General features: G+C 45.1%; 2 protein-coding genes across 6 annotated transcripts in view; one reads left to right on the top strand and one right to left on the bottom strand.

Annotated features, from left to right (window-relative positions):
* The first annotated feature begins 107 nt into the window (after nt 1-107).
* Nucleotides 108-7,210, top strand: LOC110499981 (platelet glycoprotein 4). The gene is made up of 12 exons (XM_021577070.3): nt 108-462; nt 745-905; nt 1,254-1,401; nt 2,513-2,659; nt 2,973-3,064; nt 3,867-3,916; nt 4,125-4,194; nt 4,620-4,804; nt 5,139-5,257; nt 5,525-5,598; nt 5,697-5,751; nt 5,904-7,210. Exons 1-12 carry the CDS (start codon nt 340-342, stop codon nt 6,072-6,074), a joined length of 1,395 nt encoding a protein of 464 aa, XP_021432745.3. The 5' UTR covers nt 108-339; the 3' UTR covers nt 6,075-7,210.
* A 678-nt stretch (nt 7,211-7,888) lies between these two features.
* LOC110499980 (semaphorin-3C) overlaps nt 7,889-25,227 on the bottom strand; it is a 43,014-nt gene continuing 25,675 nt past the window's right edge. For 3 of the 5 annotated variants that reach the window (XM_021577067.3, XM_021577068.3, XM_090213762.1), the window contains exons 4-18: nt 24,391-24,453; nt 22,185-22,304; nt 20,841-20,931; nt 19,491-19,610; nt 19,114-19,256; nt 18,910-19,024; nt 18,278-18,347; nt 16,257-16,401; nt 15,763-15,985; nt 14,437-14,525; nt 13,766-13,807; nt 13,378-13,535; nt 12,327-12,394; nt 11,342-11,472; nt 7,889-10,398 (exon numbers count right to left, since the gene is read on the bottom strand). In XM_021577067.3, the coding sequence (XP_021432742.3) occupies nt 9,967-10,398; nt 11,342-11,472; nt 12,327-12,394; nt 13,378-13,535; nt 13,766-13,807; nt 14,437-14,525; nt 15,763-15,985; nt 16,257-16,401; nt 18,278-18,347; nt 18,910-19,024; nt 19,114-19,256; nt 19,491-19,610; nt 20,841-20,931; nt 22,185-22,304; nt 24,391-24,453 (2,010 nt within the window). In that variant the 3' untranslated portion in view covers nt 7,889-9,966. Of the gene's footprint in view, nt 10,399-11,341; nt 11,473-12,326; nt 12,395-13,377; nt 13,536-13,765; nt 13,808-14,436; nt 14,526-15,762; nt 15,986-16,256; nt 16,402-17,727; nt 18,013-18,277; nt 18,348-18,909; nt 19,025-19,113; nt 19,257-19,490; nt 19,611-20,840; nt 20,932-22,184; nt 22,305-24,390; nt 24,454-25,227 lie in introns of those variants that run through there. The other 2 variants (XM_090213763.1, XM_090213764.1) reach the window with 2 other exon arrangements.

Raw genomic sequence — 25,227 nt, 5'->3', positions numbered from 1 at the left:
CAATTAACACAACATGATATACAGAGACTTGCTCTGTATTTATAGGTACAGAAATCACAGTTCCTCTCAGAGCATATCCTTCCTTCTTGACTCCTCCTCAGTTAAGCAGAGCTCCAATCAGCTAGTGTAGTGTAGTGATATCTGTAGGTCAGGAGTCATCATCACCCAACCTTCAACCCCCAGCTGTCACATTACTATATACCTCTTATCAGTAGGTGGCCTGGTTTAGGACCAGCTACATCTGTCTGTACTTGTCCTTCAGTCTCAGTCTCTCGGTCTCTCCGCTGGCACGGCTGCTGCTGGGACCTACATACACCACAGATAGAAACACACACCACCATGGGTTGCTGTAACAAGCTGTGTGGGCTAAAGGCTGGAATTGGGGCTGGAATTGCAGTGGCCATATTAGGTATAATCCTTATCCCCGTGGGGAACAATATCATCCGTGAGACTGTTACAAAGGTGAGTGTCAGCTGGCTAGAGCTGTAACCATTTTGGATTTCCAAAAGGTCCGTTTAGGAAAAAGTGGTTTGCTGCTAGCGAGAAAGGGACATGAGAGTAGATTCTAAACAGTAAGTGAAAGAAACATCTTCATTTGTTCAATCTCTTGCAGGTCCCAGGTCATATTTTCCAAATGCATCTAAAAAAGTTGACATAGCTTAAATAAATGCGTGAAAAGATTGCTGCTTTACTTAAAATCAGGACACTGTATAGAAAGTGTTTCTGTCTGTCTGGTGAATGCAGGAATCGGTCATCGAGCCTGGGACCACAGCCTGGGACAACTGGGTGTCTGCAGACACACCTGTCTACAGACAGTTCTGGCTCTTTGACGTGCAGAACCCACAGGATGTGGTGGAGAATGGGTCAAAGCCCACATTGGTGGAGAAAGGGCCCTACACATACAAGTAGGTCCCTACTCACTCAGATGCCTCTAAAAGATCAACAAAATGATGTATATACGATGTGCATCATCTCTGTTAGGTGATTTCAATGCTGTATAGAGGAAGAAAACCTATGGTGTTGTTCATCTCCACTTTGTATTCTAAATATAATTGGATGACTTTGAATTATAAATTGCTCTTTAATATCTACTACTAATATAGATGAAGAGAAAACACCTATATTTGAATACATCTAATCTAGAATCCAATCTAATATGATATAATGTACGAGAGATTAAAAGTCACTGGGTGAGAAAGCAGGAGACGAAAGGGTGGGTGACACTCGTCCGTGTGTGTCTCTCTACCCATCAGGACGCGGTACCTGCCCAAAGAGAACATCACGGCCAACCCAGAGAACCACACCATCTCCTTCCTGCTCCCTGCGGGGGCCATATTTGAGCCCTCCCTGTCTGTGGGGTCTGAGGAGGACAGTGTCACCTCCCTCAACCTGGCTGTGGCTGTAAGTGGGTGACACCTCATTATCTTGTGATGGCTCTCTCTACCTGTCTGAGTGGATGTTGTGTATTCCACCTCTGTCGAGGTTCCTTTGTCTGGAGTAGAGAAAAAGGACAATAAGGAGAGCTGGGGTTGAAGGGAACCAAGTGTCTGGATTAAATGAGCACAACATAAGTTATGTTATGCTTGTTCTTCTAGAAAGTTCTCCCATCTCCACAGAGGAACTCTAGAGCTCTTTCAGAATGACCATCACAAATCCTTCGACCTCATGGCTTGGTTTTTGTTTTTTGATCTGACATGCACTGTCAGGTGGATTCCAATCAAGTTGTAGAAACATCTTGGCCTCCCAAGTGGCGTAGTGGTCTAAGACTGTGCCACTAGAGATCCTGGTTCGAGTCCAGGCTCTGTCGCAGCCGACAGGGAGACCCATGGCGCGGCGCACAATTGTCCCAGCGTCGTCCGGGTTAGGGGAGAGTTTGGCCGGCAGGGATGTTCTTGTCCGATCACGCACTGGCGACTCCTGTGGCGGGCCGGGCACAATGCAAGATTGGATACCACGAAATTGGGGAGAAAAGCGGGCATTTAATTATTATTTTTTTAATTAAAGAAAAAGAGAAAAGAAAAAGGATGAAACAGGATGCACCTGAGCTTCATTTCGAGTCTCATAGCAAAGGGTCTGAATACTTATGTAAATAAGGTATTTCTGTTTTTATATGTTATATATTTGCAAATTAAAACCTGTTTATGCTTTGTCATTATGGGGTATTGTGTGTTGATTGCTGAGTATTTGTTTTATTTAATCAATTTTAGAACAAGGCTGTAACCAATCAAAATGTCAAGTGGTCTGACTACTTCCCGAAGGCACTGTAGATAACAGATCGGGACCTTTGTATTCTATATGTTTAAGGATCTATGAGGTTAGAGTCAATAATACAACCATTTGTAGGACACAGCCCTCTCTCGCACGTCACCACATCAGTCATAAAACCTTTCTGTTGCAATCCTCTATCTGCATGAGCTGGGGAAGCAGTAATATGCAGGTGTGCTGACATTATGTAATGTACTCGTTTTGAATCATGGAAATGCAACTTCCTTTTTCTTCTCCTTCCTTTCAGGGTGGGTACAAGTTGTTACCCCCATGGGTACTGGAAGCTGCAATAAAGTTAAACAATGTCTCCCTCTTCCAGCGACGGACAGTGAGGGAAATACTCTGGGGTTACAAAGACCCCATTCTGAAAGGGACACTGGGCCTCTTTTTTCCTGTAAGCTCACCAGCATATCATTTTCACACACCTTCCCTATGTAGAATAATACAAATCCTTTATTTTCATACACCTTCCCTATATAGAATAATACAAATCCTTTATTTTCATACACCTTCCCTATATAGAATAATACAAATCCTTTATTTTCATACACCTTCCCTATATAGAATAATACAAATCCTTTATTTAGTTTTATATGTACGTTATTCTAAAAAATACCAATCTACATTATTTATGTTACATTCACTGAAAATGTAAGAATAACTTAATGAAATGTCATGTACTATGGTGTGATGTGCTGTTTCCTCAGTACAACGGCACATATGATGGGCCATACAATGTCTTCACGGGCAAGGATGACATCTCTAAAGTGTCTATCATTGACAGCTGGCGGGGGGAAAAGTGAGTCTATCTTGAGCCTCCACACACTGAAGTTGATGGAGAGTTGTTGTGAGGGTTGAATCTAAATAGTGCAATGAGTACACACTAATCTTCCCCCCATATCATAACAGGGACCCATGATGTAATTCTCTTACCGTTTTTCCGTTACCAGATGTAAATCCACTTCACCTATTGTAATATCAATAAACAAAATAAAAAATAAATAAACTGTAATTCTGTTAGAAAAATGTGCATCTGCACAGTTCTAGTAAACGTTGTTTTGTGACATTTTCTGTGTAAATTGTTCAAAGTAGTCCTTGTGCATAGAGTTGCATGGTTTGTTGTTAAACTTTGAAATCAATGCTTTTTGTTTGGCGTACATCTTAAAGTGAAACATCTGAGTCTGTTACCGTTACCGTACCGTCCATATTGTCAGTTCAGTCTAATGGCGTCATGGATTTACAGCATCATCTGTAGAATTCTCCTGGCAAACCATGTAAAACCACAGGTCTTTGGTGAGTGTAGGCAGGCTGCGGACTGGCTATCTGGTATTTTGGGCAAAAGCCAGATGGGCTGGTCCATTTATAGCACAGTAGGCCTGTCTAACTAGTTTTTTTTTGTGCCCCAAATAATGATCTGGCTAATAATGGGGGCCTCAAAGAAAATAAATAGGCCGGTGTGGGGGCCTCAAGGAAAACAATATGCTGGTATGTTTGAAATGCCAGGGCCAATTTATTGTCCCAATCCACCCCTGAATGTAGGTAGTTTTTGTCTGGGTCGTATTACCCAATAACTGATGGCTTTACTGATTTCTCTGTAATAGGAAGGTGTCTTTCTGGAACAACACATACTGCGACATGATCAACGGCACAGGTACAGTCACCCAAATACCCAGGCAGCAAACAATTTGCATTGAATCACTGTCTTGTTGAATTACATTTTACTCACACAACCAAAACATTTCAAATGCATAAGAAATCAATTAAGAACACTGGAGAATCATTACTAAATCATCTTATACTCCCATGGTTAATATATTCAATTCTATGTTCTTTACCATTGTTCTGACGATTTTCATCAGATGGCTCGTCATTCTCTCCCTTCCTGGACAAGAAGAAGCCTCTGTACTTCTTCTCCCCTGACATCAGCAGGTGGAGTGATCATTTACCTATTGGGGTGGAAAGTAATGTTCAGATCTAATGTAGACTGGTGTTACGGTATACGATGACAAGTGGAGATGATAACACATCAATGTTCAGATCTCATGTAGACTGGTGTTATGGTATACAAAGACAAGTGGAGATGATAACTGATTCTGTTTTGCAGAGGCCCTAGTCTGTAAAGCAACTTCTATCAGCTTTAATCCTGTTCACTGCCGTCATACAGTCAATAGAAATGTACTACTTGTTTATCATACCCCTTAAAGTCTGGAAGGAACTCTTCACTAAGTAGGGCCCCTGATCTTCTATTCCCATCACTTTTGAAGATGCCCTTTTAATCATGACCACAAGAGGTCAGGCCCTGGAAAAAACAAAGAGCCTTGTCTCATAAAAGCACTTTTCTTCAATGTCTTCAGGTCTGTGTCAGCTGAGTATGAGAGGAGCCTGAACCTGAAGGGGATCGAGGTGTACCGGTTCAAACTGCCCCCGCTCACCCTAGCCTCCCCTGCAGTCAACCCAGACAACCAGTGCTTCTGCACGGACTCCGTGGTCTCTAAGAACTGCACATCGGCCGGAGTCCTGGACATCAGCTCCTCTCGTGGTGAGGGACACGGGCAACAGTCACTAACTGGTTCCTGCACTGCTGGACATCAGCAGATAAAAATCATAATATGATCTATTAGCACTGTATGAATGGCACAGAAGTCTAATAAATTAATATTTTTGTCATGTCAGCAGACGCTCTTATCCAGAGAGACTTACAGGAGCAATAAAGGGTTAATAGCAACTAGCATTTACTGTAGTTCCATTGGACTACAAGCAGGTCCCAGAGTTTTTCCTGGTCAGGGAAAACTGTGGGTTCTACAAGTACTGTAAGCATGCCCTGTGTACAGTACCAGGTGATCAACGTGTCCATCTTTGATATTCTCAACCAGGACAACCAGTCTACATCTCCCTGCCTCACTTCCTGCATGGTAGTCCATACCTGGTTGAAGATGTGGAGGGCCTTGGTCCTAGTGAGGAGCATCACGTCACGTTCCTGGATGTGGAACCGGTGAGAGCCCTGCGTCCATTCACCTTTCACCTCTGACCTCTAGAAGATGTCAAAAGACCTTCCCAACTATGCAGTCATCCGTGAATATGCTCCCAAAAAAGTCTTAGCACGCATAGTATTCTTGTGCTGTTCTCTCAATAAGCGACATCTTTTTGCTCTCGCATCTATTTAGATTTTGACAGATCCTGGTTGTCTGTTGCTGGCGTGTACAGTACAGTAGGCCTAACTGCTGTGGGAATAAATGTGTTTGGTGTTTGTTTCCGTCAGACCACGGGGTTCAGTCTGAGGTTCGCTAAGAGACTGCAGGTGAACATGATGTACGGCCCCTCCAAGATCATCACGTAGGTTTAATGTCTCGGTCTATTATTTTCCCGTACTTTACTATTGTATGTACAGACACTCATCCAAGGATATCTCACTCTCATTACATATTCTCCAGGGTGTTAAAGAAAGTGAAGGACTACACCGTGCTCCCTATAGTTTGGCTAAATGAGGTAAGTCATTTGAGCTGTACTTACTGCTGCCAGGCCTTACTTCTAAAACTTTTAAACTTGCGTTTGTTATGGCACATTTCCAAAGTATTTCCTGAGTATATAACCTCTCGTTTCTGTACGTGCTACACCTCAACGACTGTCTGTTTCCACAGACGGCATCCCTGGATGACGAGACAGCGGACAGGTTTAAGAAGGAGCTGTTATCTCGTGTTGACATGCTGGAGACGGTGCAGTTCACGCTGATAGGCTTAGGGTCAGCAGCCTTGGTACTCTGCACAGTGGCACATTGTTTGGTAAGCAGAAACAACAACAAGCTTGTGTGAGAGGGACAATGCTGCTGGACAACAGAGGAACAGCGGGGGTACAAGGACATCAGTGTGCTGTAACTTGTCACTTAATATCACGCACGTTCATCATTTGTGTTATTTACAATGTCAAAATTCTTGCTCTGATACAAAGCGAGGATATATTGTAGACATTGTGGGAGTTAGAATGTACTTTTTATTTGTACAAATTCTTATAAAACTGTTCCTTTATGTTATTGTAATTTGATTTGCACACACCTCCCGGCTAGATTTTGGTCAGGGATCCTGAAAGCTAGAATATACGGCGGTTAAAATTGCTATGACATTAACGTAGCGAACATTCATGACTCCAATAAAAAGAAATCAAGCTGATTCAAATGTATTCAACTTAATCTCGGCTCCCACTGAAGTTGAGCCATGAATATCAATGGAGGCAGGAACGGGGAGGAAGTGAAGTTGTTTTATGATACCCTGCTTCTCAAGGGGTCTTAAGCTAGACTCATGCCGTGCCATAACCCTACTTAAACTGGCCCACCTAACCAGCTTAGGTTCTCTCATTACTGGAACAAACCGCTCTATTGTACATTTGAAGACAAATTATTCAGTTTCCCTTTCACCTCATGTGGCCCGTAAATCAAAATGAGAGTGAAAACAACCCCATACGGATGATTATTCTGTGGTTTCTGCATGGCACTTGGGTTTGTTTGGTAAGAAAGCACTGTTTTTCCCCGCAAGGAACCCTCCCTTAGTTTTAAGGGGTTTAAGGTGACCATTTGCCGGTTCCCGGGGCGCTTTGATACCGCTGTCTACTCTAGAGAGTACAGTAACAGTGGAAAGTGTTTCATTGAGATTGAACGAGAAATCTTTACTTGCCTTAGTGCTCCTCAGCTCTCTAGCCTTCCCTGCACCAGCACACTCTAAAGCAGCCATTTTCTTTCTAAGCCAGATCTTCTAAGATGTGTGGCTGTTTGAAAATGAATAATAAGTACTGAATATGAATCTACAAACGGAAACTAACCAATATTCAATGCTAGTTCTAACAGCAGCTACTGATATCTTAATTTAAATATTCTGAAGGAAAGTAGGTCATGCCTAAGTATAATTTCTCAAGTATTTAAACTTGTGGATACCTAATAAATCACATTGTAAATCTATTCAGCTTCACTTGGAGTCATTACACTGTTTCCCAGAATTCTTTCCCGTTTCCCATATCCACCCTATTTGCATGGGCAGCTTCTTCCTACCCATAATTCCTCAGAAGGGACCCCTGACCTTTTTCTCAATATTAATGCTGCATTCACGTGCTAGTCGAAAATGTAAGTTTCCGACTTGCTAACTGGTTGTAGTTATTATACACGTACCGCGTTCAACCAGTTAGTAATATGGATATTTCAGATTTCCAACTAGCACATGAACACGGCAAATATCTAGCCAACAGAACAGTAATGTGATTGTTTTCATTCATCATACAATTTCATCAGTGGAAGCTGCTGAGGGGAGGACGGCTCATAATAAATGGCTGGAATGGAGTAAATGGAATGGCATCAAATGCATGGAAACCATGTCTAAGATGTATTTGATACCACTCCACCAATTCCACTCTAGACATTACCATAAGCCTCCCCCCAATTAAAAGGTGCCACCAACCTCATGAATTCCATGCATTCAATAAATCGATGTAATTCCTAAGCGTGACTGAACAGTGAAAGTGTATCACATCTGAAGAGATAAGTGAAATATGGGGACTTCCTGCTCCTTGGAATGATCCTGTTGTTCCTTTCCTGTCAGATTCATCTCTGACTACCTACAACCTAAATGTAGGACTTTCAAAGTAGTTTCTAAATGCATTTATTCAGGCTGTCATTACATTAATAAATAGAAATACACCAGTTTTATGATGACATGGAAATGACATTGAACATCACTATGACGACACTTTTGTTAAACGTTTGACTCGACCTCAACTCGTCAGTCTAGAGATTTATGTTTTCAGGAAAAGCCAGACCTTCAAAAAAATATTTTGTCAAACAGAAAATATAGCTCTACGATTTGCAGATACGGTCAAGAATGTTTGATGAAATATGTTAAATTATATACACTAGGGTCACATTCCAAAGCGCAGATCCACAAAAACTGGACACAATGACATAAGTTACAATGATGAAAAATAAAGAATGAAAAACACTCTGTACACATACAGACCCTGAATACATCTACACAGACTATACTTCTGAGACAAACAGGAGAGAGCTATTCACACTATAGAAAACAGAGAGCGCCAATCTGACCATCTCACAAACTGTGAACGAAATGATTAGAATGATATTCAAGTTAAATGGTCGTCATGGTTATTTTTGATCGTGCACGTCTGCCTTGCTGTACGTGAAATTAAAACTCCGTAAGGGGATGAAATATATCTCATCAAATCATGGATCAAGAAAATGCAAACCCCAAAATCAGGAGTGTACATGCATGTACCTGAATACAAAAGCTAGGATGTGCGTCACTGCTATACTCCATCAGTATAAAACCAATCCAGCGATGTATTGCAAATAGCCACAAAGTTAAGATGGAGAATATACACATTAACATGCTTATGTGCTGACGACACAGTATCGTACACTATCGAAGAGATACTTGTACAGTATGGCACAATGTCCCGTACCATTTAAGAACATAAATGTTCCAAGTAACGTGAATAAATACAGGAAAGACGACGTAAAATGTTAGGTCACAGCATTCTATGACCTTTGTCCTATTCAACGTGATGTTTAGAATATGACTGAGTAAGGATTGTGAACATGTCGGGTGGTCTTACCAGTGTTCCTGTAATAAATTGAGCAGAATCCCTCCCAACAAAGGTTCTTTGCTCACACAGCGCTACGTGCTCTAGTGTAACGGTACTGTCCATATGGGTGGCAGCTGAGCTGGAGGTGTACTTTGGCCTAGCCACTGTTTCAATTTCCAAGGCTGGAATATTTTTATTGGGACCACTTAGTGTGGACAATATGCCCTTTGTATAGGCTGTGCTGCTATTTTATCTGGTGTTAGGAGGGATAGAGTTCCTCCATAGAGACAGGGCTACAATGTGAACATAGAAGCGGGTCATACAATGAGAGATTTGTTTCTGATATTGACGACAGCCCTGTCGTTTTGTCAAATGGAAAACTGTAATAGGTGGTAGTTGTAAACCGTGTTCATATGGATGAATATGATATGAATATGAGTCAATGTACAGTTGCAGAGCAGAGTGTAAACAACTAGGGTGCTCCCTATGAAACACCCCTCTTGGATATACAAATTAATATGCCAATGATCTCCCTACTCAAATCACAATCTTTACCATCTGTAAGTCCAGGTTTGTTCTCCTTGGACCAGACATCCATCCATACTAAGCCATTATACGCTGCTTGATGCATTTCCCCATGCTGTAAATGTCTATACAGAATATACTACAATACTGCTATCAGACCATTTGCCTACTGTATAGCGTGAACACAGTATATATGTGTGGCAAGTATTATCATAGAGCTATGGGAGCAGCATTGAATGCAGTAAGTCATCCTGTGTATGTAGCCTACGACACCTGAACCCGATGCCTAAATCCACACATCTCCATGTGTCCTGATCCAGGGTCAGGGCTTACACCTCTGTCTAAATGGCGAGTGTGACAGGATGTGAGGTGTGCATGTATATCACAGTCATCTGGTCAGTGTACCTCATGCATATAAGACTACAGACAGCCCCAGGCAGGGTGAGTCCCACTCTCTCCTTGTAAACCTACAGTAGCTTGAGCTAGGGAAGTGTTCAGTTCAGGTCCATTGCCTCTGGGCAGGGCGGGAGCTCGGGGGTTGTGTGTGTGTGTGTGTGTTCATGTATACCCCCTCTACACAGCCCTTGTCTCCACCAGTCAGACATCAGGCAGTTCCAGGTGGTTCCTGCGGTTGCGGCTCTTCCGGAGGTCTAGCAGGGGCTTGAGCTTGGCCATGTCACCCCGTAGGGGAGGCCCTCCCCTCGGCCCCTTCTGCTGCCTGGCCCCTTGCAGGCTCTGGAGCTGCTTTTTCTCCTTACAGTACTGCTGTATGGCCAGGCTCTCTGCAGGGCTGAAGGCTGAGAGCAGGGCCTTGGGGTGCAGGGTGCTGGCCCAGGCCCAGGGAGACTGCTGCTTGTCCATCAGCACTGACACCATGGCCTCACTCAGGACACGCAGGCGGAGCTTGGCCACGGTGCGCTTGAAGGTGTTCTCCGTGGCCAGGCAATAGTACAGGCCCTGGTCGGACAGCTGGACGGAGCGGATGAGCAGGCCGTGGTCAGTGGCGACCACACGGTCACCCAGCTTCACCTGGAAGGGGGAAAGAGAGGTGTCAGCAGAATGGTCTTAATTGTCCTATAGCATAACACATTATCCCACAGCATGATCTATAGTCAAGTAAATCGAGCAAAGACAAGTCAACTTCAAGTGGCACTCCAGTCTCCTTTTCAGCTCATTTAACACTGGATTGACTTAACGTAAGGCACATCTCAATAGGTGGTCCAGATATGTCATGACATAGCACAAGGGGGGGCTTTACTCCTTTGTTCTCTATTGTCCCACAAGCAAGGGGGAGGCCCATGATATCACGACTTCCCATCAGCCCAACGCCATGAATGCCCTACTCCTTGAAGTTTGCAGTTATGTCTAAAACACAATTTTGCTAAAAATGTTCAAAAATGGCAGGAGGAAGTCTTTAAACAGTTCACCTGGAATACTCATTCTCATAGAATCTCTGATATAAGTATTATTCATGAGCTACAAACAGTGAAATCTGTAAAAGATGTGAATCCTTATAAGAGCAGGTTCTCTTAACACAGCCCCGTATAATTTCTCATGGACTGATGGGCAGCAGGAAGTCTCAGAGGGTGTCAATAATGTGAAATGTTTCCCCCCCGTTGAGAATAGACTCATTAGTTAGGTCCCATATCACATCTGATCTACAGTATAATCACTACTCATTATCTTGTTACACAGCCAATAAATACTTTACAACGTCATCCCCGAGGCATGACATGATAGTGGTCTGATATTACTTCAAACACGTCGTCACAATCGAAGGATACCTACTCAATCCTCCTTTACGTCATGGGATTCCATTCTTGCCTAAAACGTCATTGATTTGCAAGAAACTGGAGTCGGAATTGAGCCAATTGAGCCAGCTCTGACATTGAACACACAGCATGAATCATTCGATTTCTATGGTTCAACCCAGCTTCTCAATTAACTTTGACTCGGGAAGTTGTCGTCTGACCTCTTTCCTCCTGTCATTGTCTCTGTGGATGAGCCAGCGAATGGAGGCCTGAGGGGACTTAGGAAGACACTCTAGGAAGGTGGTGTTGTTCTTCACTCCATACTGGGTCATCTCCACCGCGTTCCTGTACGCTGAAACAAGGGTGTTTCACACACGTCAACTCATTGACAGACATAAACCACACAACAGGATGATGTAGGTCCCAAGAGTCAGGGTCAAAAGTTGACCGGAGGGTTAGTGACACCTGCAGTACAACCAAACCCTCACAGTCACTAGGGGGTGAATCCTAACTTCCACTTAAGTCTAATTTTCAATTAGTCTCCCATTGAAATTTGACTCAAGTTAAGATTATCCCCCAAGTACGCTTGTTTGTCAGATTGAATCCCCACTGAGATGCACTTCATATCTGTATAGTAGAACAAGCTTGGTTGACCTGGTCTTTAACTGACAGCATTGTCATCTGATGTTTGTGTCCCAGCCAACTAGCTCATCCCCATGCTGGATGGATGACAGGGTAATTAGCACCAGTGACCATATGGTTTAGTCCCATGACATATGTTCATTTACACAGACTTATACTGGAATGTAGCACTATGGGGATCGTAGCGCCTCCCCTTGTTAGACTGCTTGCCGACAGCTGATTGAGTGAATCATCTCTGTATAGTCTGTTTGCTTACACACACACACACACACACACACACACACACACACTCTCTCTCTCACTCTCAAGGGGACAATACAGTAAAACACTATGCACCTGCTGCTGACCCACAAGGGCCTGAACTCAAATGACCCATAAACCAACAGAATCTATGTTAGACCCTTTTAGAGTAAAATGAGCACAGCTGGGATAGACTAGCCACATAACAAATGAGTCGAGGAAATCAGATAAATGGATAAGCACACCAATGCCCTCTGTTGGCCAATTCAACAGAGCTGTGGGTTTCTCAGGCATTTGGTGCACGTTGGCTGGATGTCGTCATACCTTTCAGGTTGAATCCTCTGCACTGAGTCAGTGGGTTGCCATGGATGATGTCCTGTCTTCTGCTCCTTCTGTATAGAAACCATAACCATCCAGAAATATTTCCAATGCCACAATACAGTACCCTTATATATATATATATATATTTAAATAAAATGTACTATGAAGTGGCCTAACCGTTGAATCCTGTCAAATATATTGTATATCTAGTTTCATTGCCTACATAAACTAGTTGGAGAATACCTACCTTTCACAAAGCCCAGTAGCTTAGAAACATGGTTACACCAACCCTCCAGCCCATTATGAAAATCTCTAAAATCCCCAAATATCAACAGTGAGGAAGGACCACTGAGCCAGACAGAGGTGTGAGGAAGATTTGACAGTGTTATTCCACTATATGGTTCAGTCGCCTCCCATCCAACAGCTACAGGGAGAGAGAGCTTAAACAGCAGGCTTTCTGAGGAGTAAAAGGGCAGAGCCTCTGTTCCCTGACCAAGCTGCACTTGAACTGTGGTTGACTGAAATGGCAGCTGAGCAGCCGGTGAGGAGGGAAACCAGAGGGGGGACTGTTCAAAGTAGAACGGTATCACTCACTGTGCTACGGCTATGGTTGGATCAATTCAAGAATACATGGTGTATACACTGAGTATACCAAACACAGACAAGGACCAGGACAGGAACAGTGTCAGAACAGGGGGAACAGAATGACATCACAACGATAATGCTGAAGCGGGGAACAACCTCTGGAACAGACAGATATCGGGGAGGTAATGAAAGCAGGTGATTGAGCCCAGATGAGCCTGACTTGTCTTTATTCCCAGCTAATTCCCCATGAATAACCCCTTAGCTATGTGAAGCGTTGCCCTATACTGTAACCCTTAACAACCTGGGTCCTCAGCACCAATGTTTTACGGGTAAAAGCAGACTGCACCATAGAGTGGAATAACACTGTAAAATGTTAATTGTGCCGCTCGGTTTGCTTTAGAGTGGTCTTTTCTCACAGTTGGCATTGTACTGTTGATGTTGACCCAACCCAGGGTCTGTAGTACCGTACCTCTTGCCAGTGGGGTAGAAGCGGGAGCAGCTCAGGCCGTCCCAGGCACAGTAGGGGTCTCTGGCCAGGCAGCAGTCGGCGCAGGCTGAGCCGTAGGCATGGCAACGGTGCAGAGACACTTGAGACACGCCGTGCTCTGAACTTACGTACAGCTGTTGCTGCAAGGCAAAACAGTTCAAATGTCAACCACACTGTTTGTTTTAATAAGTGGAAGCGTGACTTAACTAAGTTAAGCTCACGGACAATTATGGCTTATTATCTGGCTTTCCGGCTGAGTCACAATTTTAATGCAGAAAATAAACTATTGCACTAGGCGATAGCAATGAGCTAATCAGAAGCATTTTGAAACAATATTGAGATACATTAAGCACTGCTTGCATATACTTACTTTTTTGGAAGATATTCTCAAGTTTGTCACTGGAGCTTGGTCCTGGGAAGAGAGAAACATGCCACAATGTCAATAATATTATGTAACAAATGTTGTGACCCTATGTCATAAAAGTAATGGACCATAATAACTTTCTTATCTTATCATATTACATAAGACTGTAGGTGTGTTTGAGCTAGTCCTTGTTGCACACCGTGAATCTTAGAATGTAAAGGACCAAATGTATATCCTGTGTAGGGGTCTTTTTACCAACACTCAGGTTATCTAACATCCTATTGAGTACCTTGTAACCGTCCAACGCGCGGAACTAGTAGGAATACTATGTGAGATCTCTATGACACGTCAAACTACACTAGTGGGAGACCGGTGTAGTCCAGGTGCAGAGAGAGATTAAAGCTTGGTTGGGCCTTGATCACACAGATGACTTGCTTTGTTTATCACGCTGAGATCAAACAGAGCCTGTGAGGGTTGGTATGGGTGACTGGCATCGCCCTCTAATGTCAGTATGCTTCCCATCAGTCTTGTGTGGTGGTCTAGTGCCCGGGTCATCACGCTCCTGAATGCCCCTCCCTTAGGAGTACAGTCTGTGACCCTTTGTGAAAAAGCTAAGAGCTCCTATTCTGTCTGCATTTGATGTCTGTCTGTGTTTGAGAGAGAGAGAGAATTCAAACCTTAAACACTTCCAGCTCTTCTAGTATCAGATCCTGGTCCAGGGAGCGGTTTGTGGGGAGAGCGATGACCTTTTGCACTGTCCCTTTGTCTGAGGGGACGGGCACACACACACACACATTTTGTTCTGATTTATTCGGATCCCCATTAGCAAACGCATAACGAAAAATACATTACAGACAAAAAAAACTTCACAATTGCCATACTACATGTTATTGTTTTGAAATGTGTGTGTGTGTATCTATCAGTTCCATATACACGTCAGAGAATGGAGACAGCTGTGACCGGTATCCACAGTCAAGCCAGTTGTGGGTTTGTGAGCTTTAGAACCCACAGAGAGGAGAACGGACAAAGGCCACGGAAAGGGGTAGAGCTATGTTTGTCCAGGAGTTAGCGAGCAGAAGGAGGAGAGAGGAGAGTTACAGGAAGATCTCCTGAAAATCCCTGAAAAAAACCTCCACATCCCTGAAACAAAGCCCCCACCTCTCCGCCCTGTAGTCTGACATTACTGGCATGTCTTCAGGAATCTTGGCGGATTGGAAGGCTGATAAACATAAACAGCTGTGGGTGAGAGAAAGGAGAGAGGCTCCCTGGGATGCATGACGTACAGCCAGCTCCACACTCCCCTCTCAGACCTGTCCTCTTCCTCTTCCTCCTCCACCCAGTGGGCTGCATCGCCCTCCTGAATGTCTATTTCTCTCTCTTGCAGCTCGTTATAGTGCAGTTATTGTTCTATTCACAGAAGAGCGAGACCGACTACTTATCTTGAGTTCATATCCCCTCTGTAATCATTTGCTTATGAAATGCCTGCGTTATGGCATGAGAGCAGAGATGGATTACTGCAATATAGAATGAAATGGAATTAAGTGGGTTATGTATAATGAGGGGATTGTGGTGGCGCCACCCCCTGGTGACAGAGTGAACAGGTCATTTAGGCTGTCATGCTGGGGCCTGGAGATCTATTAGCATCCGTAGCCTACATGGATGCTCCATCATGGACGATGTCACACTCTTTACGAAGCATCCCACTCATATAACCCACCACGTTAGTCAGAGCTCTTTAAAGTGCAACTCTGATGGTTATTGAACACAAGTGGCGAGACGAGGAATATGAGAATGTTAGTCTGAGGGTATCCTGAACAGGCATCCTGAACAGGCATCCTGAACAGGCATCCTGAACAGGCATCCTGAACAGCTACTTAGGTGCTGATGTAGGCGATGTACAGGCCCTGTGCTGCTCCCAGCCTGTGGTGTGTGTATGTTGTGTGGTGGGGCTGGGTGCTAGTTGTCTCTAACAGATCAATAAGGATGTATCGTTCAGTACAAACCTGTGCCCAGGAAGAGGACCTGGTAGTGCCCGTCTGCGGCGGTCACCTGGTCCACAGCGATGGAGGTGTACTTGTAGTCAGCTTGCGTTCTGACCACCAGGGGCCTCCTGCCCACGGGGTAGATAGGATTGAACATGACCGGGTGGTTCCTGACAAACGTCACCACATCGTCAGGGAACTCCTTGGTGCTCTGAATGTGAGGGGTGAAGGCTCCGCCTGGACACTGGAGGGAGGGAGAAAGAGGAGAGATGCTATAGAGGTGAATAAATCCCTACCACTCAGCTCTGTGACAAAGGTACATAAAGGAAAAGCCTACCCCTGACCCTGAACTCTGCTGTCCTCATCCTCATCGATTAATGTTTCTCTGACCTTGTTTCCTCAACCACACTGATAGACACAGTAGATACTGTGTAGGAGAACAACAAGGAACTGTACATTTGCATTGGCGCTCGTCTTATTTTGAGTTCAATCCAGATATTAGATCCTAAACTCACTGTTCCAGGCCGGGGGTAGGGGATCCGTCCCTGGTACGCCACCCACTGAAAGTTCGGCCCATCCCTGTGAGCGAACGGCCCATTGAAGACTGTCAAGATGTCTGCCATGTTGTAGACACACACGGCCGAGCCCTTAAACACTGAGCTGTGGGAAACGACACACACATTCCGGCAGTCAGTGTGATGTGGATAACTGACATCCCAGAAGCCCCCAGATCCACCCAGTTAAAACATCAGTCCTTTAAACCCTGCTGTTCATAGGATATCCAAGCCATCAAATCCGGGTGAAGCTTACTGCCACCCCACTTCGCCCTACCCAACTTGCCCCTCTTCCCCCATTCTTGCTCCATTCCCAGAAGGATATGATGCGGTTTGGACCAGACCCCAAAAACCACATGACCATCAGTAATACAGAGAGCCTTTGTTCAGCGAGCAAAACAGAGGAGAAAGCCTGAAGGAGCAAAAGGAAGAAACACATTGTGCTTATAGGAATGACAATGTTGCATAGAGACTACAGACTGTGTTGGAGATTCATATATATATATATATATAAATATAAACGAGAGAGAGAGCGAGAGAGCGAGCGAGCAAGCGAGAGCGGGAGAGAGAGCGCAAGCGAGAGATTGCTTGGAGACATGGAGACTACAGACTGTTTGTGTTGGCTATAGAGAGAGGATGAGTCTCAAATGGCCGGGTTAAAAGATACATGTGTTTCCTTAGGATTTATGGAAGGGTCCCGGTACAAGGTTGAGTAACCCTGATCTAGAGACTGCCCAATTAGCCTTGATGATTGAAGAAACCAGGGTTGTATTCACTAGTGCAGAGCATAGCAAATTGTTTTGCAATGTAAAAAAAAAAAGTTTCTTATTGATAGTTCCCTTCCTGTTTCTGCACGTTTGCTTCCGTTTAGTTCCTAGTGAATACAAACCTAGTTCCTAGTGAGTACACATAACAGGCATCCATAGCCATCCTGCAAAAGCCCTTGAGGATAAATAAAGTTATTGAACACATACAGTGTCTGAAGTTACCACATACAGTAACAGTAGACCTCAGGAAACACCAGGGGTTACTACATGGTGATACTCATGCATAATGAACTTGCTGTCAACATTGCGAAAGGAAGCAGAGCTCACTAACTGCATTACTAGTACATAAGGAAAAGTGATCAATGTAATGAGAACGGTATGGTAAAGTTAAGTCAATGAGCCAAATACTGTAGTGCCAGAGGAGGCTGGTGGGAGGAGCTATAGGAGGATGGGCTCATTGTCATGGCTGGAATGGAACCGTATCAAACATATGGTAACCACATGTATGACTCTGTTTTATTTATCCCATTACAAATGAGCCCATCCTCCTATAGCTCCTCCTACCAGCCTCCTCTGGTACTACATGCAGGTCACTAGAGTGTGCTCCCAAGTGCTGCAGTGGTCTAAGACACTGCATCTCAGTGCAAGAGGAGTCACTGCAGTACCTATTTTGAATCCAGGCTGCATCACATCCGGGCGTGATTGGGAGTCCCATTGGGCGGCGGTCAATTGGCCCAGCGTCGTCCGGGTTTGGCCGGCGTAGGTGTAACCGATGTGAAATGGCTAGCTAGTTAGTGGTGGCGCGCGCTAATAGCGTTTCAATCGGTGACGTCACTCGCTCTGAGACCTTGAAGTAGTTGTTCCCCTTGCTCTGCAAGAGCCGCGGCTTTTGTGGCGAGATGGGCAACGATGCTTCGAGGGTGGCTGTTGTCTGTGTGTGCAGAGGGTCCCTGGTTCAAGCCCAGGTAGGGGCGAGGAGAGGGACGGAAGCTATACTGTTACATAGGCCGTCGTTGTAAATAAGAATTTGTTCTTCACTGACCCGCCTAGTTAAATAAAGGTTACATTTTAAAAATGAAATGCTACAGTAAGGTGATACTGGAGGTCTCTATCCAGGAGCTCCTGTCATGTCTGCTTCATTCCTAATGGTATCCGGTGCTGCCATGCCAGTCAGCATAGCCACTAAGGCTCGAGCAATATCACCATTGGCCTCACCTTGTGGACGTGAAGACGCCGAACACCAGGAGGTTCTTGGGGTGATCAGTTTCCAGCAAAAACACACTCTCTGGAAGGGAATACACAACGTTGTGTTATGGAGTCAGCGTTCATCATGCACCTTATCGTTTAATATTCCTGGAACGGAAGAGTCTGAAGTGGAGATGAATTGAATGAATGTAAGTGTTGACAGACCTCCCTAGACTCAAAGAAGACTAAAATAATACTAAGGGATGAATTGGGTCACTGTTTGGATAGTCCGGATCGTCGTATTATCAACAAACGATCTGTTGAACAGCTACTGCTTGTTAGGTTTAGACTAAAAGTTAGGGTAAGGGTTATGGTTGGGGATAGAGCTAGAAGATAGTTTAAATGTTACTAATAGTCTGTAGAGCATCTACAGGTGGACTAGCCAACTAAAGTGCAACCATGAATTCTTTCAATACTGAGAAGGTCAACAAACCGGTGTAAAGACCCTTCTTATAATCCAAAACACCTGAGATCCATTGGTATTTGTTAAGACTGGCCAGGTAGATGTTGAGTTGTAGGTAAACAGGAGAAGTGGTTTGGGTTGGAACAGAAAGTTCCAGGCCTTGGTAAACACAGTAGGTAGGTGTTGGCGTGTTCCTCACCGAGCTCGTCAAAGTGTGTCTCTGTGCCGTCCTCCTCCAGAACTGAACACACCATCCGGGCCTTCAGGAACGTGGTCCACTTGTTCACCAGGCTGCGCTGGCCACCTATGTCATTCTGTAGACGTTGAAAGAGATACATGAGACATTAACATGCATGCACACATATGCAATGCACACGCGCACACTTCCTGAACACACACTTACAGGACACACTCTAGCGACCATGGTGTGGATGTTCTTGGTATTCCCACTGTTGTCCGTTAGTCTCTCTCGGAAGAAGAAATACAGTTTCGCATCGTTGGGATCCGATCCGTCTGGGATTAACTGGGCATCTATGAAGATGGGTTCTATGGAAAACAAATAAACAGGGTCAAAGGTTATAGTATAACGTTCTGTCCATTGTTTCCAGTGTCAAAGTAGTTGAAGTACATTTGATGTACTAAATGTGGATCTCCAACTCCAGATGTGTTAGTGCAGGGCTGGAACAAACACCTGCCCAACCTCTAGCTCTTCAGGGTCACAGTTGGAGACTTCTGGTGCACATCACATGTGCTTCATATGTTTCTGCTGTACGTGCTCACCACTCAGCCACTTGGAGTTGTGCTGGTCTGTCCTCACTGCGTTCCTCCTGGTGAGGCTCCTGAAGATGGCAGCGTCCGTCCCCATGAAGTCTATGTACATGCCTGAGAACAGCTCCTGGTCTGGAACACAGAGACACATACAGGGCTGTGTTCAGTATGGCACTGCATGGAAGAAAATGAAGTAAAACAGGGAGGTACTACCTGAACTTGTCAACTAAGAAAAACTTGTTTTCATTTTCCATCGCAAAAAGTTGCGCTACGGTGTGCCCTAATAAACACACCCCTGGATCATAGCTGAACCATCTTACTCCCATCTGACCAAACAGAACCCTCTGTTCACCCCCCACGAGCCCTAAAGACTTGACAAAACACACACACACACAAAAATAAAACAATAAATCACTGACTATTAATGGCCAAGGGAATAAAAATGTGCCTGTCTCAATTTCCATTGACAGCAATGGAAATTCTGGGTTCATATTCAATGGTGAATTCAATGGTGATGGAATTTTTTCATTTAACTAGGCAAATTCTTATTTACAATGACAGCCTTTATTTACAGAGACAGTACATCACTGTGGACAGGGAATGGTGACAGTAAACAGTAATGGAGCCAACAGTGGATTTACAGCCATAGTGTTTGATCTCCCTGTACTCTGCTAATGACCCTGGCTGTGAGCCCGCACTCTTTCTTTCCTCTCTCCACACCCTCTGTGCATTTCATCATTCCATTACTCTGTCACTTCATCATTCCATCAGCCCCAGCATGCAGCAGCCTGTACTCTGGCGGTGTGGCTCAGGTCCAAGTGTTTGTATGTGATTGGCTGATTTGAGGGGAGCAGTGGTGTCAACATCCCCCAGAGAGCACAAGCTCATATGAGGGGTTCAGTATGGAGATGGAGCCTTTTTATCTAGGCCAGACACAGGCCTGATTGTCCCCTAGTCTGACTCAGAGGTCCCCTCCCTGCCACCACTACCCCTCCTCTCTACCACCACTACCCCTCCTCTCTGCCAACCCTCTCCTTGTGACCGGACGGCCGGGCTTGAGGGGCTGATGACGGGTAAAGGCTGCTGACGCCACAGGGCTCGGGTGTCAGAAAGTCGAGCTGTGCGTGCGACTCGGTGCCTCTGGCTATTTCGTCAGAAACTTGACACCCGGCAACCAATCAGAGGCCAAAGGACGACATAGACTGACAAGGGTGTGCGGCCCGACCTACGGCAGGGTCACCGATAAGGAGGATGGGGAGTTGGGTTAACCATGGGGTGGGGAAGCACAGCGATTTGGGTTTTTGTATGATGTGTCCTGCAGAGACAGAAATAGAGCCAATAGAGGGACAGAGGAAAACTTACTAAGCATGACGGAGACCGTATTGACTCTAGGATTGAAGGAGCACCTTCCCTTCCCAGATTCCGCTCTGGAGTCAATGTGGAACACTTGCTCCTGCAGGAAAAAAAAAATGTAAATAACATATTTCAAATGGGAATTTGGTGGAATTCAACCTTCTGCTCTTTTTAGCAATAAATATGAGATTATGAGCATTCCAAATGTTCTCAAGGTAATCCAGAGTAAGGTTTTTTCTGGTTTAAAGAGTTACAAAACCAGCGCTGGGCTTTGCCTTTACTGGTCTGCACGGGACATTAAAAGAACATTCCATTAGGGAGGAATGTCCTCCGATGGGCTGAGATGCTGTGGTTCCATCTCAGACCTGGCCCTCCGCCACCCCTCACAGCGAAATGGATCATCTGAATTTACAATCTCGGCGGTCAGCGGAAAATCCCCCCGGCTTGGTCCAACCCACACTTCGACAGTTCTGACTGGGGGAATGAAGGGGAAGGGTGTGCCGTCAGCCCAGGGACGTTCTCCAGAAAAGCGCGGCTGCTCTCCAAGTGGTGCGTAAAGATTTCCCGTGGCTCTGGCGGCGATCCGTGGCCATTCATCACAGGGTCTGTACGGCGACACACTCACACAAAGGTGACCTGTCTGTGACACTGAAATCCTCCTCACTAGGCTCCCATACAACAATGTGACGCACGCTTAGGGGCCAAAGAGCCCAGGGAGATATGCGTCAAAGTCCCACAATAGCAGCTTGTTACTGTTAGCAAACCCAGTCTGAGAAACGATACTGACACATCCAAAAATTGGCGGATGGGAAAAACAGAGCAATGCTGCTTTTTAAACAAAACCCTAAATGACAGAAGACACCATACTGAAGAAAGAGCCTGGTTTCGAACTCTGTGCCGATTAGCATTTGGCAGGCGCTGCAGACTGCTGTAACTGCGAGTGAGTTCAGTGAGCGCTTTTCTCCTGGAGGGGTTTCCCAGTCTTGTTTTCAGGGCCAGGTGGCCAGAGACCGGGGCAGACAGCTCCTCCTCTTCTACTCCATCCCTCTCGTCTCTGTCTCAGAGAGACTGACACACAAGGCTAAACTCAACTGTTATGGCTGCTTTCCTGAGGATGTCTTGGATTAAGACAGACTTCCTCTTGCCCCAGATGAGACATAAAAAAAACGGTAGTTTGGTTTCAGAAGCAGAGGCGCCCAGCCGTAAACCTACCAAACTCTAGTTTCAGCAATAACCACATCACATATCCACAGGAATTTCCATTTGTGTGAGAATATGGTGGTAGAGACTGTACTGTAGGTGAACTATAGCATAGTGGTCATGGTCTGATTATAAGTCAAGGAGCATACGAACCTCTGGTCTCCTGCCCCTGTTGATGAAGGCACAGACAGGACTGTAGGCACCACTCCCACAGATGAACAGATGGGTTCTGTTGAACGGCTGGACCACCCGGATGAAGTTACCACATCCATGCTGCAGAGAGGTGGAGAGGAAATTGGTTAGTACATGTATGAAATCAAAGTATCCATACATCAGTCAATCAATCTATCATGTAATGTTACATGTTCAACAGCAAAATCCTTCCAGATTGCAATTGTTGTGAAGGTCATAAAGCTAACAGTGGCTAAGTTGTGTTTGGTCAGGGCCTATGCTTCATAAAGAGCAATTACACAGTTCCAAATGGTTAGCTACCAATGTTATTCCAACTTTCCTCACTTGCTACTTATGTACTGTCATTAAGTACAATCATAATAGCTATTTCCAGTTTGCTCCCTGGCACTGGTAGAGTGGAAAAAAGGGTGTCAACAGTGAAGTGATGTTTTGTCAAAGCCCTGTCTCCAGGGCTGAGTATATACAGCCCTGTGATCTGATTACAGACCCAATTGAGATCTTTCCCTCTTCAGCACGAGGTGGGACTGGCCGGAGCACTGGGCTTTGTGCGTAATAAAAACTCAGACCGCGGAGCGAGCCAGCGGAGGAGAGGATCATCCAGGGAGCCATTAGGAACTTGGCCATCCCCACGGAAACGGAGCAGCTGCGCCCACTCACACTCAGCACACCAACTCTACCGAGAAAAACAATGATACGTCCAACATCACACACCCTTCATTCCCTCTCTCGCTTTTTCACTTTCTCTTTCATTCCCTCTCCTCCTAGCAGATAAACACCCTTCAGACGACTCCCTCCATCAACTCTACACCCCCCACTGCTCATATCCAATAGCAGATTTACAAATTAACTCATTTCATGTCCCAGAGCTTGCTGGGGTTAACTATCCAGCCACAGGTCCCCTTCAGAGACAAGCCAGAGCAACTGTAGTAGGGGATTTAAAACCAGGCTGATGGCCTTTAAGGGAGGATCACACAGCGAGGGAACTTTTAAACATGGACTTAATCAATCTCAACCTTTTATACATACAATAAAGGAATATTTCTCCCCAAATGCCATCCTCCAGCGCTTAACAATGTGTGGTCGTAGTCTGGAGGCCCGGTGACCCCAGATTCTATCGTAAAGGAGGAATTGAACACACACACACACATCAGGAGGGTAACCATAACAACCTGACAAGGGCTGCGATTCAGGAAGACAAATAAAATGTCTGGGAGAAACTGTATTATAAAAACCGAGTTTAAACAGAGAGAGAAAGAAAGAGCGAGTGAGAGGTAGAGAGAGACAGTAAGAGTAAAGCGAGAGAGAGAGGGGAGAGGCCGAGACTGCAAGATAGAGACCAGGCAGGGCTGCAAAAGAGAGGGATGGAGGAGTAGAGGCGGAGGAGGGAGGTAAGCCGACCACTGGGCTTCTCCACATAGAGACGCTCAGCCAAATATTTGTGCGAGGCTGTCCACAGAGCCGGAGCCGTGACTCTAGGCAGCACTAATCACCCTCCACTGACTGGAAACAGCTTCTTCTCTACTCCTACAGTACAAGACTATGGTCCTACACTCTAGTACTGTACAAGACCACAGCTCTCTGTCATGGTGGCTGTTGTTACTAACTACGACTACTAGCTTCATAACAGTACACCACATGAATGCCTTTGAAGTCACAGTCCAAATAAAAAACAGACCAACACAGTCCACTAAAAACAATGGAACAAAAACAGAATGTTTGTCCTAACATGCAAAACAGCCTAATTAGTTACAGAAATCTGAATCACCAGCTGATGTTTTGAGGTTGTCGATGTTGTATATGCTAATACAACAGAGACTCAGTGCAGTAAGGGTTCAGGCCAGGTTATGGGATCTGTTGTCAGTCACAGTAGTTAGCGTACTGTTTTGATGCTTGTTTATTTTCTCTGGGTGGATTTGAGCACTCCTATGCCTTATTCAACTATCAACTAACATAAGGAATGCCAAGAGTCAATGACTCTCCTCAACTCCACATCTGCAGCCCCACGCGTTTGGAACCCAGGATGCTAGCACATGCTAACACATGCTAATGGAGAAGGACCAGAGACTTCATCAGTATAGTGTGTTCATTCATTTAGTTAGCATCACACATGACTTTCAGTGGATTTAGTTAGCAGTTAGTGCTACATATTGAGTGTAAGTGTTCTTACCGTGGGGTCCTTGCCAGCCATTTGGCATTCCTCAATCTTGCTAACAGATGCAGGCCAAAACACCTGGTGAGAATCACAGAAAACAGCTTCATTAGGGACCATTGCACATCCTGGTCTTCTTGGAAAGTTGGGATTTTTTTTAAACCCAAAAACAATGGACAGTTTGTGGAGCGGAAGGAAGGAAGAGAAGAGAACATATTGAACAGGAATAAACACACTGTAGTGAACTTCCCAATAGGGACGCCCTACACTGTAGTGAACTTCCCAATAGGGACGCCCTACACTGTAGTGACCTTCCCAATAGGGACGCCCTACACTGTAGTGACCTTCCCAATAGGGACGCCCTACACTGTAGTGACCTTCCCAATAGGGACGCCCTACACTGTAGTGAACTTCCCAATAGGGATGCTGTACACTGTAGTGACTTCCCAATAGGGACGCCCTACACTGTAGTGAACTTCCTAATAGGGATGCTGTACACTGTAGTGACTTCCCAATAGGGACGCCCTACACTGTAGTGAACTTCCCAATAGGGATGCTGTACACTGTAGTGACTTCCCAATAGGGACGCCCTACACTGTAGTGAACTTCCCAATAGAGACGCCCTACACTGTAGTGAACTTCCCAATAGGGACGCCCTACACTGTAGTGAACTTCCCAATAGGGACGCCCTACACTGTAGTGACCTTCCCAATAGGAACGCCCTACACTGTAGTGAACTTCCCAATAGGGACGCCCTACACTGTAGTGACTTCCTAATAGGGACGCCCTACACTGTAGTGAACTTCCCAATAGGAACGCCCTACACTGTAGTGAACTTCCCAATAGGGACGCCCT

This window comes from Oncorhynchus mykiss, chromosome 21 (assembly GCF_057628025.1).
Source record: "Oncorhynchus mykiss isolate SJ-2025 chromosome 21, ASM5762802v1, whole genome shotgun sequence".
In the NCBI taxonomy this organism is placed as follows: Eukaryota; Metazoa; Chordata; class Actinopteri; order Salmoniformes; family Salmonidae; genus Oncorhynchus; species Oncorhynchus mykiss.
This window is presented reverse-complemented; position numbering and strand designations above follow the sequence as displayed.